Raw genomic sequence first — 17,217 nt, forward strand, 5'->3', positions numbered from 1 at the left:
CAAAAACATAACCTGATAAGTGATAACCCTAGCCGCTACTTCCCCATTCTTCCCCACTCACCACTCCTCTCCCTCACCAAGTCAGAATCTAATTTCTAATTATCAAGAATAGATTTGTTGCATGTTAGAAAGAGATTATGATCAAGTAATGTGTTTTTCTATATCTTGTAACATATTTAATGTCCTTTATCGAAAAAAAAATATAACTTTTCTAATGATTTTCCCGTTTTGATCTTTTTGGGCAGTGATATTATTGTCCATTTGTTGTTGATGAGTTGATTTCGTTCTCTTTCTCGAGTTTCGGACTTTCAGTATTCATTACAAAAGGTATTTTCGTTTATTTCTTTGTTTATTTGTTACAAATAAACAAATAAAGGTCTTTGTTTATTCATTACAAAAGGTCTTTGTTTATTTGTAATTCCGTAACTAATGACTTTGAATAAAACAAGGTTCTCTCGTTCTTTTCAGTTCTTCAGTAAAGTAAGCTTGTTTATTTATTCTAAAGCTTTATTTTTTAAAATGTCAGAAGTCAGAACTACTTTTTAGTTTGTTTGTACCTGAATCATAAATAATCAAAACTAGTTTTTCTTAACAAGCTAATAATTTGCAATAACTGGAGAATAGTTTTTCATTACCACCGTAAGCACAGCCATTGCTATGATTCAAAAGGAAGCTAGAACAGGCCAACTTGTGTATGGAACAGCTATATATAGAGTTCACAATGTAGTCGGAAGTAGGATGTGGTGTATGAGTTGAAGAATGAATCTAAATCTTAGTACTTTTTTTGCATGGAATTATATATCTGTTCGAATTATAGATACCCTTGGCATCCTATATACATCAGAATTATGATCCTAGCTGAGATAATTTTCAATTTGTTTGTATAGCTCTAGTTTCTAGCTATTGTGAGGTCATGGGCCATGAGATGGACTCAGCTCACCAACCAACCAAAAGAATTCGATTTTAACTATAATTATTAGTTCTATATAGTTCGAATAAGTACAATGATGTATCTTATGTTAGTTCGACAATGATGTTCGGTGTTTGTTATAGAAGACATTAAATAAATTAAATGTTTAATTGTTTAATTGTTTGAAATAATATATGCTTGTGCAGGTTTATATGTCATCCATGGGTGAGAACAATACTCCCATAGCTAGTAGTGATGAAGTTATAAGTCAGAAGAAGCAAAACTCAGATCCAGTAGCTAGTGTTCATAGTAGTGGAGTTATAAGTCGGAAGAAGCGTAGACAGTCCAAAGTCTGGGTTAGTTGGACACCATGGACCTTCTGCTGTATGGAATCACTTTGCTAAGCAGCTATCAGAGGGAACCAACAAATATAGTGGCACAGGTATGTGCAACTATTGTCATAAACCAGTTACTGCACCTTCATCTCATGGAACCAACAAATTATGGAATCATCTTAAGAAATGTAGAGAGTTTCCTGGTTATGAAGGAGACAAAACTCAAACAACACTTGCTTTTAAACAAGGTCAGCCTTCTAATTGGAGGTTTGACCAAGAAAAGTGTCGCAAAGCCCTTGCAGTAATGGTAATTGTCGATGAACTCCTGTTTAGTTTTGTAGAAAATGAAGGGTTTAGGTTGTTTTGTGAAGAAGCTCAGCCTAAGTTTCATGTGGTTGGTAGAACAGCCATAACTAAGGATTGCTTAAAGTTGTTTTATGAAGAAGGAATCAAGTTGAAAGAGTGTATGAAGTTGGTGCCTTCTAGGGTATGCATTACAACAGATTTGTGGACTTCAATCCAAAATCTGGGGTATATGGTCTTAACTGCTCACTTTATCTACAAGGAGTGGAAGCTTCACAAAAGGATTATCAATTTCCGAGTGCTTCCACACCCACACACTGGTGAAGCCGTTGCCAAGGCTATAGATGGGTGTCTATTAGAGTGGGGTATAAAAAATTTAATGACCATCACACTTGATAATGCTAAAAATAATGATTCATATGTTGAGGACTTGAAAAGAAGATTGAACAGGAGAAATGGGTTGCTGTTTGGTGGTGAGTTCTTTCATGTGAGATGTTTTGCGCATGTTATTAATCTTGTTGTTGGTGATGGAATTGCGGAGGTTCAAGATACAATCATACGCCTTCGTCGAAGTGTCAAGTATGTGAGGAGTAGTCCTTCACGCTTGCAAGTGTTTAAACAGTGTTGTGTGGAGGAGATGGTTGCTTCTAAAAAGTCATTGTGTTTAGATGTCAAAACAAGATGGAATTCAACCTATTTAATGATAAATGCCGCAATGGATTTTGAGAAGGTCTTCGATAAGTATGATGAGTGTGATCCAAATTATAGGTTTGATTGTAATGTAAATAAGCAGGGTGTAATGGGGGATATTGATTGGATGAAACTAAAGGCTTTGCATGCTTTCTTAGAAGAATTTTATGATCTAACAAAACGTATTTCCGGTTCCAAATATATTACTTCTAATACGTATTTTGATGAGTTAACACAAGTTAAAGATCTGATCATGGATCATTTAGCTAGTGATGATGTGTTTTTTTGTGATATGGCTAGGAAAATGAATTTAAAGTTTGATAAGTATTGCAAGTTTGAAACTCTAAATCAGATTTTGATTGTTGCAATAGTTTTGGATCCACGGTATAAAATGCAATATGTGGAGTTTTGGTATGACACTTATTTAGTAAGAATTGGTCATGATGATGATGATGATGATGCAAGGAAGAAATTGGTGGAGACATTCCGTGATGAGTTAAAAGCTTTGATGACTCGTCTTTATAACCATTATAAACTAGAATATGTTTCAAATGAAGAAATTGAATCATCTAGCATTTTAAATGATGAGGGGAGTAATCTGATTGGGAAGGTGAATAAGCGTCTCTTGTCTAAAGACGTGTTTAAGGGCCATTTGAAGAAGAAGGATGCTAATATAGGTTTAAATGATTTGGATAAGTTCTTGGATGATAGTGTTGTAGAAGGGATGAAAATGTTTTTAATGTATTAGCTTGGTGGAAAGAGATGGTTCCAACTTATCATACACTTGCTATGTTGGCACGTGATATTTTAACCATTCCTATAACATCGGTTGCTTCCGAATGTGCTTTTAGCACTGGCCGTCAATTCTAGATCCATTTCAAGCTCTTTGACTCCAAAAGTTGTGGAAAGTTTGGTGTGTGCTCAAGATTGGCTAAGAACCTCATTGTCATCAATTGAGGTTGAAGAAAATCTTGCTGCACTTGAACAAATTGAGGAAGGTATATTGTGCTCAACCTGATTTCGGTTTTTGTTCTTGTTCTATTATTGTTTACTAAAACTTATTATGTGTTTTGCTTTGTCATTAACTCATTATAGTTGTTTTGCATGAATTGGGATCTTTGTCAATTGGATCAACTACTTGATTATATTTTGGAAGGGCAGTCATCATCTTAATTGTAAGTTTTATAACTCATTTATTTAATCTCTATATTTACTTTGTATAGTTTTTTATTTTAAGTTCAACATCCAGATTTGTTTGGTTTGTAGATTCTTATACAAATTTTGTGTGTTCAGGACTTCAAGTGTTACACTAATAGGAGTAATAGCTATGTAGGTCATTGGTGCTGCACAGCTGCTGGATGCTTTTGATAAATAGGAAGAGTAAATGAATTGGAGTATCATACATTGGCTAATGAAACATTGTAATTTTGTGATGGTTTCTTAGACGTTGCATTGGCTGAATAGGTTTTAAATTTTTGTACAATATCATACTGCCATAGTAGATATTAAACTGATCCAAAATTGTTCAGGTGGATTTTGATATTGCTTTTGGACTTTTGGTATTTTGAAGTTATGTAAAGGCATGGGTTTTTTCTCTGAATGGTTAACTTCAACTTTACGTGTAGCTCAAGACTAGGGGGTCTCTTATTATGAATTCTGCACAGGACCCTTTATACTATATGCCCCTTTGTGTTTTTTCCCTTGTTATGAATTCTACACAGGACCCTTTATACTATATATGCCCCTTTGTGTTTTTTTCTCTTATTATGAATTCAGAATTCTACGAGGATTGAGCTGCAGTTGACTCTCTCGAGATTTTATTATATGTCCCAAAAACGAATAGCACCATCACACCCACCACGTCTGTCATAACAAGATTAACAACAATGATTTGAAAATTTATCAAGTATTCGAAATTTCGAGTTATTCGAAATTTCCGAAAGTTCGAAATTGGAAATATATTTTGAATCCGAAAAAAAATTGGATCAGATTTGGTTAGTATATTAGGTTCCGAAAAATATTCGGAAAAATTCCGAAGGAGGTTAATCCGATCCGATCCGATCCGAAGTCACCCCTAGACTGGTCCTACTGGTTTCAAGCATTGAGCCAGTTCACCGAATATCTAGTACTGGTCCTTAGTCTAAAATCTAAACCCATCTGAAGCTAAGAAAATGTGTTCAACTTACTCTCAACATGACCCATGCAGACCTACACTTACTGAACTTCATTTAACCAATCCTTATCTAGTCCTAAGTTTTTAACTTACACCATCACGTGCATATTAGACCAGTTCATACTTGGTTAATTCTAACCCACAATTTTGCACCAGTCCCTACCAAATTTGTTACGCCTTGTACCAGTCTAGTCACACACCTTGCTAGTCTTTGGCTTAGTCCCACATGACCCTCCTACACCTCACTATGTGGGATGGTCAATGCACTGGTCCTCACCTTGTAGGCTAGACCAGTTTTTATGCTCACCATTTTTTTCCATATTCCACCATTTTTAATTGAAATATAACCCAAGGACTTGAAACTATATAATAACTTATCAAAGTTATGACTAACACTGAACATCACAAATAGAGTAGTACTCAATCACACATGCAACCAATGAAAAGTTAAGACTCTATATTCATAATGGACTCAACTACACAAAAATTCAAATATTCCAACATATTTGAAGTAATCTTAACATTCCTAAATAATATTAAATACACGTATCAAAACCAAAATACATTAAGCTTACCCAGTTACCCTAAGCAACTGAATTCATGATACAGATGGAGTCCCACTAAAGTAAATTGAATCAACAAAGAACTTCTTACACTTAAAGGATTTCTAAATGGCTTCAGCAATATTAATAGTTGTCCCCCAGTTGTAAGTGTTTTAAGGAAAATTAATTAAAACAGTAAGAGAGTGAACCTGATTTTTTGATAAAGCAATCTGTCTTTCTAACAAATACTTCTCTCAATCACTGGTGAACCTGAAAAATTAAACAAGAAAGACCAGAAAATGACATCAGGTCCTTTACTTACATAAATAAACCTTTAAGCTTTATGTACCATTTAGATGAGACTAGACGTTTCTCTATATTTTACCTGTGTAGACGTGAAAATATATATAAGAAACAAGAAACAATTAAGACATAAGATAAGTATGAACTATTTGAATAACACTACATTTGTAATATACACTAACCTGGTCAAAACACATTGTAGATTAATCATGCCCAATACTTGTACAAAATGTATATCTCTCCTTAGGTGGGAAGCATTAGCTTCAAATGTTTGCTACTAAAGCACGGAAAAGAAACAAATACCTTCAAAGTACAAAGGAAATTATTGATCCCAAAAAAAAAAAGGAAAATGCATGGACGTAAAAAACCTCTCAACAAAGTTTGAAAGAGAATCTGAAAAGCACTTTAACATTAACAAAAAAATTATATAATTTTAATCCCTTAACAGCAACCTCAACCTTACCACAAAGATTTCACATAACATAAGAATTGTAAATGTGCCCAGCTGGTCACAAAGACAAACTTATGAAACTTGGTCCTAAAAAATCAAAGCCATGTATGTTTGTTCCATTGTGCTAGGGTTTAGGGTTTAAATTTTCTAGAGAACCAATAAAAATGTTGTATTGAGATGCCCAAGTGGCAAAGTATATGTAACTATTTCATAAAAGATGCATTCCTATTTACAATTCCAATCAATTATAGATCGAGCTACCTAGCTTAATCAAAGAGATTCTCAAAATGAAGTCTGGTCACTTCGTAAAATATATAGTCACAAGCTAACATGCGGCAGACTCACAAACACATAGAATCCAAAAGACGAAAAAGAAGAGCATAAATTTGAATAGACCTGACCAAGTGAAATGGTAGCTTTAAGGCTTCCAAACAATTCTTTATTCTGCCAAGGAAATCATAAACGAATTAACAAACTATCGACTGACACTTGCAAGACAAGAATAATAAAATGGACATTACATCATGATACAAGATTTCTATGACAAAGGGGATGCATGAGAGAAAACCACCACTCAGCAGTTAGTAAACGTAATGGGATTGATTGAACTTTTCACACCCCCTTACATATATATATCTAGCACATCCCATTACACAAGTTCCAAATAAGAAAATAAAAGATTAAAATTTTCAATATGCAATAGAATTCGAAATGTACAGTAATTACAAAAGAAACAAATAAACAAGAATAATAATTGAATCACTTGTCCATGTCGATGTAGCCAAAATCCAACAACAAAAGACCTAAACAGACATATATAAGAATTAGATTCCAAACAGTCGATTAAATATTAATCCCTTAAGAAAACTAACCAATGTGAGGGGGAGATTAACCAAAAGTTGAAGCTTTGACTAACCCAACACCTAAACCAGACTTTATTTCATTTCCTGAAACCAAATTATTGTAAACCATTTAAACAAATTAAAGAAAACCAACCTGAAATCTAAAGGATCGGAGTACTAAAGGAAAAAAAACAAAAAGACCCAACCTGAAAATTTGAAGATTCATTTTTTCTTTGTCTAGTAGTTCCAACTTTAAATCAATCGAGAAAATTAATTGAGAGAATTAGCTTGTAGAGTAAACATAAAGAGAACAAAAGAAAACTAATTAAGCAGGAGAACCAACCTTGAAAATCAAAACTCGGTCGGATGTGGAGGAGTAACCAAAAGTTAAAGCTTATTGCCGATGGTTGCATTGTTGAGAGAGAGTGGTTAGATACGTTGCCAATGGGAGATGGGAGGTTGGCGGTGGTTGAAGGGAAAGTTAGAGAATTGAAAGAGAAAGTCTTCTAAGGCTTTCACAGTTTACTTTTTAGTTCGAGCGCTAACGTAAAAAATAGGCCCGCCCATCAGTTCCAATTCTAAAAATTTAAGACCCGCCTAAAGAAGCCCATTAGCAACACCACTCTCATCGCAACAAAGGCTATACTAGATAATATAAATCATTTGCAAAACATTTGTTACAACGCAAGTGACGTCGCAAAATATCAAATTCACTTTACCCTCGCCAACAACATTGTAAATGATAACGGCTCACCAGAAAAATTACATTTTCTTTTTTTTTTCAAAAATATATTTACATCCATTTGCCACATAAGAGGTGCCGCAATAGATAAATTCATGCACAACTTGCACAATAGTACGCCAAACTTTTAGCAGCCTCATACGGCGTTGCAATTGGTGGCCTTTAGCAACAATTTTTTGGTGTTGCAAAAGGGTGCGTTGCTGAAAACCCCTTCTGTTGTAGTGCTTGAGTGCCTCCAATTGTCTTCAACCCATCTGGATGTCTGTATTGTATGAAAAATGGGTCACAAAAGCTGTTGTAAGTTCAGCCCACGTTCTCATCTTCTGAGCATCTGTGTTCATCCACCAAGTCAGTGCCGCACCCTTTAAACTCCTCTGGAATAATTGGACCAATAGTTCTGGCCCAATCCCCATAGGTTGAAAGTAGCTAGCGTACATTTTCACAGGGGCTTTGGGACACCCAGTTCAGTCGTATCTCTCCATCTTAGGGAATTTGAAACCATGTGGAACCCTAATTTGTAGATATGGACAAAGACTATCCAAATCGAACTCGTCCGCTTTGATCTTTGTCAGTGCTTCCTCAATCTTTTTCAATTTGTCTACCACTGGGCCTTGGTATTGATCTTGGCTTATAGGATTTTGATTATGGGTGTTCATGTAGGTGGTAGGTTGTGGTGTTGGGATATATTTGGGGTGAACATGGGTGTGGATGTATATTGGTTTAGGTTATATTATGAATGGTAAATGGTGGGTTGTGCCATGTAGGTAGGGTCAATATAGGAGATGGGTTGGCTTGGAGTCTGAGTTGGTATAGGAAGTTGTAGTTGGGTGGATTGATGCATGAAATTCCTAGTAGGCAGCTGAGCTTATGGAGTAGGTAGATTAAAATCAAACCTTGGTGGTGGTAGCGGAGTGGATTTCCCTTGAGAAAATTGTCCTTGCCCCATATTCATGAATTTTTGTAGCATTTCTTGAAGCATTCTCTCCATTGCTTGTCTCATTAGTTCTTCTGATGCAGGAGGGGGTGATGTTGAACTTTGACCACCTCCTTGGGGTGGTTGTCCATTGCTAGACAGTGATTGTTCACCTTGAGAGATAAGCGGGGAACTAACCATTGGCTGAGACGCTAGTGGAAGAGACCCTTGAGGAGAATTAGTTGGTAGATTCTCTATTTCCATAAGCGAGTTAACGGTTGCACGAGATAACCTTAACTTCGGCCTTCTATTCCAACTGGCTTCCGGATAAGCTTTCTTCTTTCCTATCTTAACTGAAACACCTCAAAAGAAAACATAAGTCTGACTCTCTAGGGAGATCCCCAGCAGAGTCGCCAAAAAACTTGTACGCATAAAAATGTGTACCTAGGTCTATGCAATTGATTTTAGAGTCGCCACTAACTTTATTAAGGAAAAGTTGAGTAAAACCTATGTGAAGGAGTAGCCCTCGAAACTAGATGATTATTGGGTTCGGGAGTCAAGGTACGATGTGGGAAGGTGTTAGGCACCCATGCTCGCTTGGTAAAACCAGCCTTACTTCTATTGAGGTGTAATGTATTAAGATAGGCGAACGAAGAAAGCTTGAAAAATTAATCTACCAATTTGGATGATATTCACTAAATTATTAAAAAACTAATAACTATATGCTATAATAAAACTAAAAAATAATAATCCTAATATGCAATACTAATTAAATAAAAGAGAAAAGAAATATATCACCTTGTTTGGAATGTTGCCTCATACTTGATTGTAGATTGATTGATTGATTGATGATCTTGATTGATTGTTGATGAATGATGATGATAAACTTGATTTGGAATTGACAACTGTGAATTTTGGATTGAAACAGGTGATTTGAGAAAAAAAACAACTTTTGGTGAAAAGAAGTTTGTACTCAAGATCGAAAGAGGGGAAAAGAAGACTAAAGACGAAGAACTTCATTAGAAAAACCTCAAAGTCGAAATTTTACCTTCAACTCTAGATTAAACTAAAGAAATTCTACTCTAGAATGACGAACTAGAAAAGAAAAGGAAGAAGAACACTCCAGAAAAGAAAACTACTAGGCTATTAGCTCTGAATAGCTAGGTCCAGATTATTAACTCCGAATTCCTAGCTCCAGATCCTTAGCTCTTAGCTCCAGATGTTTTTCCAGATGTTTTTTGTGGGTGAATGAGACCCATATTAATAGATTTTGGGCGTGGATTCAAATATGGTAATGAGTTTGATCCAATGGCTGAGTATTGATGAAGAAAAATCTAATGGCTTGATCTCTTTTTGGTTGCACCTCCTAAATCTAGCCCTTGATTCAAGAGGTGGGATAAGGGGTGCGATCTTGGCCCTTGATCTTTGGATATTTTAGATGGATTAGGGCAAAAAATCAAGCCCTACACGTCCTTAATGAGCCTATAATCCAGGGTTTCCAAACTTGGCTCCAAAGTGGCATATTCTCTAGAATATTCTTGATTTTAGGGATCAAATCAAACAAACAAGGAAGATTCTCTAGGTTTTGGGGGGCTTGAAAATGGGCTAGAAACACTAATGAAAAGGTCCAACTCGAGCTGGATTCACAGCCCACGAGCACAAGTCCAAAAACTACAAAAAAGCCCATTTTGACTATATTTTCAATGCTGCAAATTCCCTTTGACCGGGTCAAAATTAGGCAAACTCTTCTTCACAAAAATTGTTAATTAATCCATTAGGAAGGTCCATGAACTCTTAAAAATACTCTTGGGTCCAAATCTTACTCCAAAAAATATATTGCACTGAACAGCGCGCACAACGGGCTGAAATGGGATAGGGCAAGATTAGGGTTTCTGAAATCCAAAAGGAACCTAGGCAAGCTTGTACTCATTTCGAAGGATTTTTCAAGGGGAACTCAAATATGAAATAATCTTATCCAAAGAAAGAGTGGAAAAAAATGAGATTTGGGCTCCAAAGGGTTATAGGGGCATTTTGGTCATTTTCAGCTCAAAACTCAGAAAGCAACGAAACTTTAGCCATAGCTATAACATGATGAGGAGAGTCTAAAAATGCTTAAAGAAGTTGAAAAGAAAGAAGTTTGATGTAGAAAAGAAGACTTTAGAAAGCAAATCACCTTATATGATCAAATTTAATTCAAGACAAAATCATGAATGAATTATACCTGGGGTGCAAAAATGGGGTGTCTACACAGGTGTTCTTATATTTTCACGCGTTTCCATGGTATTTCCTATCCTTCTTATTTCAATACTTTGAGGACAAAGCATTTTTTTGTTTAGGGGTGGCAATAGAAACACGCATAATGTAAGACACTTGTTAGGATATATATATATGTATAATATGCACTTGTTTTCTAGTAAAAAATAAAAAAATATATAAATAATAAGTATTTATACTATGCACTTAGGAATATTTGTATTGTTTCTTTCTCCATGATGACATTAATCTAAAAGTTTCACGTTAGCTCTTAAATTAGAATAGTTTTTAGAAATTTAAGTTAATATGTTGGTAATAATAATTGCATCTTTCCATAAACATATTGCATGAGTATCTATGTTTGTATTGGCAGTAAGTTTCTGAAATCTAGGCTAGAGTACTTATTCTACAAATCCTGTGAGAATATGGCCATAAAGCCTTATATAAGTGAAATATTTGAGAAATGACACAAGGGAGAAGTAAATTCCGAATAGAGAAAGCACACGTCCACTTGCTTGATCACTATACCATATCCTAAGCGAGAATTTAGGCCCTTTTTGGATCAATATAGCAAGAAATTCAAACATATATGAAATTATTTTCCACTAGTCGCCACTCTGAGCCTTTCTTTAGCCTTTCATAAACCGCAAATCCTTTACCCATTTACAAAACAAAATAAAAATAAAATCAGCCTACCCATTTTTGAATGAGTCTGAGAATAGAGATGAAATGAAGAAAAGAAACGAGAAATACATGTGGATCACCAAGAATTTGTTAGTTGCTTCAAATAAGAAAAGAAAAGAAAGATTTCATCCAAAGAAAAGAAAAATAAAATAAAATAAAAAGTTAGAACTCCAAAAATAGAATCAAAGGAGTCAAAAGCCAAAAGAAAAAGAAAAAAATGGCTAAGGATGGAAACAAAGTGTAGAAGCAAAGTAAAACAAGGTTTTCTCTAGTTACATATTTTGAAGACTCTATTATCTCAGACTTGTCCTTTTTTAATATCTATTTTCTTCATTCTTAAACCATTACCCCCGCAACACCTAATAAAGACCTCTAGCTCAATTAGGAATAGGTTAGTGTGATAGTAAGTGGCAGATGTATTTGATCGACTTCGGCTTCCTTGTATGTCATTGAGATTGTAAGGTAAAGTGTGCCCACTATGCACTGGAGTGAGCAAAACTTGGGTGGAAAAATCAGAGTGTTTTTGTCTTTACGTATATGTGAGGACCTACTTAAGGACGCTATTGCAAAGTTTCAGAAACGGACCTGTTATTACATTTCATAGCATAGTTAATTATATATATGTTTATCCGTAGATGATTGATTATTATGCACATAGTAGCTTAGATTTTGAATTGATTATCCTGTATTTATTGCTAGTGAGATGTATAGATATCTGAGAATAAATAAGGAAACAATCATTTTTATTTCTTAGTCGTTGTAGTATAGATGAAGTTTGTGAGTACCTTCTCTGGAAAACTCTTACGATGCTATAACTTGTCCACTAGGGAATTCCTAGTGGTTTAAGGCCTTGTTGCATACGGTAAATACAATCGCACTCAGCGAAACAAGATTAGTTAGAACTCCATTTTTTGTCACTTATTTTAATTGCTCATATTTGTTTGAGGACAAGCAAAATACTGTTTGGGGGTGGTTTGATAAGAGCAAAAAATTGTAGTTTTAACCGCCTTAATAATATTACATTTAGACCAATTATGTGTAAAATAAATAAGAGTTAGTACTATTTATGTGTTTTTGTGTATTTCAGGTTTTGGAGTCAAATATGTGAAGAAACATGTCACTTTTGCAAGAGAAAGGAGCAAAGATTGGTTGCTAAGAAGTTCTATGATTAAAGGTCACGATTCAAGGAGAAAAAACCTTTTTAAAGCTCGATAAAAGCTGAAAAGTCAAAGTCAATGCATGCAGAAATAGAGCATAAAAGTCAACAGAACTTCTATAGGCTGTATATTTGGACTCAGACATCGGAATTGGGCGTATTATATGTCAAAACGACCTACGCGGAAAGAGATTTCTAATGGTCTAGACCTTGATCCAATCAGAAGAGTAAAAGTGGATGAAAAGGCTATTGCAGTAATTTCCAACAGAGAAACCTTTTTTGGACTTAAGTAATTAGGTTTTGGGCTTGAATTAATGACCCAAAACATGGCTCCAAAGCCCATGCATGAAATTGTAGACCTAGCCTTCTCCTATATAAAGAGGATTAAGGCATAACTCTAAACTACTTAGTTTTAAGTTAGTTAATTATTCACTATTTAGTTTTTAATATAGTTTTTCATTCTTAGACTCTCTTCCATTAGATTAATAAAGCTAAGTTATTGTTATTATGATTGATAGGGTTATATACTAAAAGCATTACTTTTGTATTAACATTAATTCTTTATATTTTGAATGAGAATCATATGGGGAAATATTATGCATATTATATATGTTATTAGTTATATGCATATGTCTAATACTTTATGTTGTAGATGATATGGTGTGAACACACAGAAGATCATATCATCAGTACCTTATAAAGTAGAAGTAATCGTTAACAACCTAAATGGATTTGGACAAACCATTAGTACGGTTGTAGTATAATCTGGTATTAGTCTATCTTGACTATAGAATTATACTAGTACACTTTGTGTGTATTGAACAGGACCAAGTAAGGTTGTTTCTCTTTATACTGACTGTGTAAGAGAACAAACGCCTCTGTTATTATGGATGCTTGTCCTCCTAATCCGGATATAATAACGGGCACTTACATATTGTACATTGCTTTAAATCATCAATGAGTGAGATTCATTTGTGAATCAACAAACTCGATAGATTGGGTAATGGCATTGTATGTAAGGTGTGCTGTTGATTATAGAAGGAATCCGTGTCCCGCAAGAAGTCGGGTCGATGATGTCCCCTTGAGGAGCTCAAAAAGGTTGTCATGTAAACCCTGCAGGTGGATTTATTCCGACATGATAATGAGGTTGAGTGGTACTACTCAAGGACATAAGAAGTTGATTAATGTAGTTATCAGTAACTTGACTTAATCAACGGACATTCGATATCTTAAACACGGGGAGATCAACGAGCATATAATATGGAGCCCATAAACGCTGATATGTAATTTGGGATTAGGGCGGTAGTACAACAATGGCCTTTAGTAGAATAAGCCATTTGTTGACGGACTTGGGCCGTGTGTTCTGGGCGAACATGGGTAGCCCAAACCCGTCAGGAGGCCCAACCCTAATTTCTCCTCATGGTCCATGTTGTAGCTTATAAATAGAATAATCTCTCCCTGGCCGAAATTGACTATTCACTGGTTTAGAAAAAGAGGAAAGGAAAGATAGATCCAAAATTGGATCTAGCTTTGTGAGAAAGAAGGGGATTAGTAGATCGTTGCTCACACAACGTCCAATCTGTTCTAAAGGAATACAACAGAAGATCAAGTGGTTGATTTCGGATTCATTAAGCTTGGATTCTCAGAGTTATCTAAACTGGATCGAAAAGGTATGTTCTCTAATCCAAAATCGTGAGAACCCCATTGATTCTGCTACGCGTGGGTTCTCGCAGTTTGTAGAAATATTTGCATTCTGAATAACGATTCCTATAATGATGTCTTCTTCTTATTCTTCTATTAATGATAGTCTAATGAATCTTAGCTAAACCTCTATTAGAGGGGTTTGATGAAGCTTTGATGAAGACTTGATGTGTTTCTGTAGAAATAGTTATAGTAATCTATTCCACTCTAGAAGGTAGTTAATTCACCATGAGACAATACTACAAAAATGCACATTAGCCATGGTAGGTTATTTGGTATATACCAATGTTCCCATAATAACAGTGGTTTATACTAATTCACCACGGTACAAAACACTTTCTTAGTTTTGGAACAAACAAATACACTGATTTTGTGAAACAGTGGTATATAGTACTCTATATACCAAGGTACTATCAAATATAACCTAATATTTTTTTTGTATTCGTATACCCCACTGTTTCCGTGAAAATGGTGGTTTATATTCTGGGCAAAATTATAGCTACCGTGGATAAAGCGAGTTCTGGAAGAAAAAAATAAAAAGAAAAAAGAAAAAAGAAAAGAAAAAAGCGGAAAAAAAGAAGAAGTAAAGACTCGCGCTAGAACTCCCTATTCCACTTCTATCTCTTCGTAATTTCTGCCACCAAGGTTCACGATTTGAGAGAAATCAGTCGACCAACTGCAAGGTTGCTGTCTTTGCGTGTAAATATTTCAACAGATGTAAAGAACCCATTACCCAATTTCTCTCTAAAAGAAGAATCAAAGGTAAAAACTTAATCTTTTTCAGAAATTAAACAATGGGCCTGTCTCATTTCTTGGAATTCTTTTACTTTTAATGGTTCCTTGCCAGAAATCTTGATTTTTTGACAAAATTTTGTTCATCTTGTTTAGAGATTCACAAGTTACAATATGTGGCCTAGAGCCACTGAATTTTGTCATTGTTGTTACTCCTCACCTCAGTTCGAGGGGTAACAATCAGGTATATTTATTTCTATTGCTACTCATCAACATGTTATTGTAATTTGGTATGCATTTTATGATATAATTATCTTGCGCCATGACACTTCACTTTTTAAAGTACGCGAGGGTGAAAAAGTTTGCATCAAACTTCATTTCATGTATCTTGCTTGGAAATACATGGTAGGAGGATTAATGCCTGGACTGTGTTACCCTATTTAGTTATATAACTGACTTCTTAACATGGTTTTCAGCTACATAGTTGTATTAGTTGATACACCTGGACCTATTATAAATATGTATTCTTTTTTGTTTTAATGCTATGGTTTTTGTTCTTTATATTATTTTTCTTAATTCAATAAGTGTAGGACCTGTTTCACTGTTTGTGGTTTTCAGGTTCCCTTCATTTTTAAAATGCAGATTTGAAAAAGCTGCAACGCATCATTATTCATTGGATATTTAGAAGAACTGGACGACATCTTTTTCTAACAGATGCAGAGAAAGGGGAGCCTCCACTGCTTAGACATATGGTAGATGATCATGGTGACCTACACTTCATGTATGTGAGAGTTGATTGTTTTTCTAGTTTTTTTTTTTGTGGTTATAGGATTTTTCTCAGATGCAATATTCAGCTATTGAATTTTTTGTTCATGATTCTGAATTGCGGCTATGTAGCTCCTTCGCCAACATGAAGAGTTGGGTATCTTGGTACTCCATATATGTATAAGGATCGTTCTTCATTACTCTACAACTAAAAGATGGAGCAGAGATGCTTGTTATGGCACATGAGAGGTCATATGGGCTACCTGTTGTAACCACCAGAGGAAAAAATGTGTATGATGATGAGTTTGACTACAATTATGGAGGAACATAACATGTGAGTAATGTTTTTTTCGTGAGAAACTAGTTTTTTCTACTCTTCCTATGTGTTGATGCTTGATTTCAAGAGTCTGAAAACTATGCTGATAACTTTCCCGTTTCTATGAATGCAGAAAGAAGCAGCTAAAAGTACGGACGAGCATGGAAGTCTTGATAATTTAAGGAAAGACCTCTGTTACATATCATATAAATGCAAAATTAGATTCATGCTTCGTTACCTTGGTGGTTGATTGGTGGCAATTTGAATTTATTAAGATTGTAGGTCATTGACCTAAGGTCACAAGTATATACAAAATGCTAGTTCTTGTTTGTTACAGTTGAGTTTCATATAAGCAAAAACTGCTCTTGAGCTATGCATTAAGTGTTGTACTAGGCGATTTCTCATTTCGGCATAACATGCAATGGGTGTATTCATCTTTAGATAACAAAACTGAAAAGTCAGTACAAAACCATGGTCTGAGGTTGGTTATGACCTTGCTCAGCAGTGCCACATGAAAAACATAATGTTTTCACTTAAGGACACATCAACTTCCAGTTGGTCTTTGAAGTTTCAGAGGTTTTTTGTTGTCTTGAATACCAAATGATTGTCGCATGGCAAATTGACAATGTTATCATTGGTTTCTGACTACTAATAAGGGAATGGCATGGAATATAACTTAGGTGCCAACTTGGTGCTAGCCCAGTTGTCGTATGACTCGACTAAAGGTAGATGTGACTCTAGGCTTCAAAGAATCTTAAATACAAGGGTAAAGCATATTCTTCAATATCCGACTGATTCGAAATTTGTGCTTACTTTTTTTTTAATAATTTGTCTAGATTCTTGCAGAATGGATTTATGAAACGAGCTTTGGCACAACTAGGAGGGTAATTCAACTGGATGACAATTCCCAGTCAATGTTTTAGGAGTTGAGTTGATCACCACACCAGTGTTGGCTCTTTTGAATTTCAACTAGAGCATTAGGTATAGAATGATACATCTTATCCATGGTGCAGTTAGGTGCTTTTACTGGAATTTGGAAACCCCTGAAAAAAACTATTTTGCCATTGAACTCGGATTTGCTACAGTGGTTTTTGCACTGACAATACATAGGCACCATCTTAATGTTGATTTGTCTAAAAGCACAAAGGCTAAAGTTTTTTTCCTGATAATGTAAAGGTTTAAGTGTTTAAACAAGGAAGGGGGTATGTTACACTTGATGCCTCGTATTTTAATAGGGAAAGAGTACTAGCTCATCTGAAGATGGAAGGACTAGCTGATGACTCAAATGCTCCTCATTCTCTGACCCCGTAAGTGAATATTGAGTATGTCATGTATGATGAGTATTGTTATAGTGTTAAGGGATAGTGACCCATGATGGGCTGAAGGGCATGTTCCTAACCTGATTT

The 17,217-nt window shown here is 35.1% G+C and overlaps 1 protein-coding gene and 1 long non-coding RNA gene across 5 annotated transcripts; one reads left to right on the forward strand and one right to left on the reverse strand.

The window, feature by feature from the left end:
* The first annotated feature begins 1,259 nt into the window (after positions 1-1,259).
* On the forward strand, positions 1,260-3,832 carry LOC147481895 (zinc finger BED domain-containing protein RICESLEEPER 2-like). Its single transcript, XM_086578028.1, has 3 exons — positions 1,260-3,236; positions 3,334-3,413; positions 3,532-3,832. The coding sequence occupies exon 1, from the start codon at positions 1,355-1,357 to the stop codon at positions 2,984-2,986; it is 1,632 nt and encodes a 543-aa protein (XP_086434154.1). The 5' UTR covers positions 1,260-1,354; the 3' UTR covers positions 2,987-3,236; positions 3,334-3,413; positions 3,532-3,832.
* A 1,128-nt stretch (positions 3,833-4,960) lies between these two features.
* On the reverse strand, positions 4,961-7,507 carry LOC147481896 (uncharacterized). Of its 4 annotated transcripts, none has more exons than XR_015206751.1 (6): positions 6,893-7,507; positions 6,756-6,799; positions 6,580-6,654; positions 6,109-6,151; positions 5,439-5,559; positions 4,961-5,223 (listed from the first exon to the last, which is right to left on the reverse strand). It is a non-coding gene; the product is annotated as an uncharacterized LOC147481896 (long non-coding RNA). The 4 variants fall into 4 exon arrangements; XR_015206748.1 differs by having other exon boundaries at positions 6,104-6,151; XR_015206749.1 differs by lacking the exon at positions 6,109-6,151.
* Positions 7,508-17,217: the final 9,710 nt, after the last annotated feature.

The sequence above is a fragment of the Coptis chinensis genome, chromosome 8 (genome assembly GCF_015680905.1).
Source record: "Coptis chinensis isolate HL-2020 chromosome 8, ASM1568090v1, whole genome shotgun sequence".
Classification (NCBI taxonomy): Eukaryota; Viridiplantae; Streptophyta; class Magnoliopsida; order Ranunculales; family Ranunculaceae; genus Coptis; species Coptis chinensis.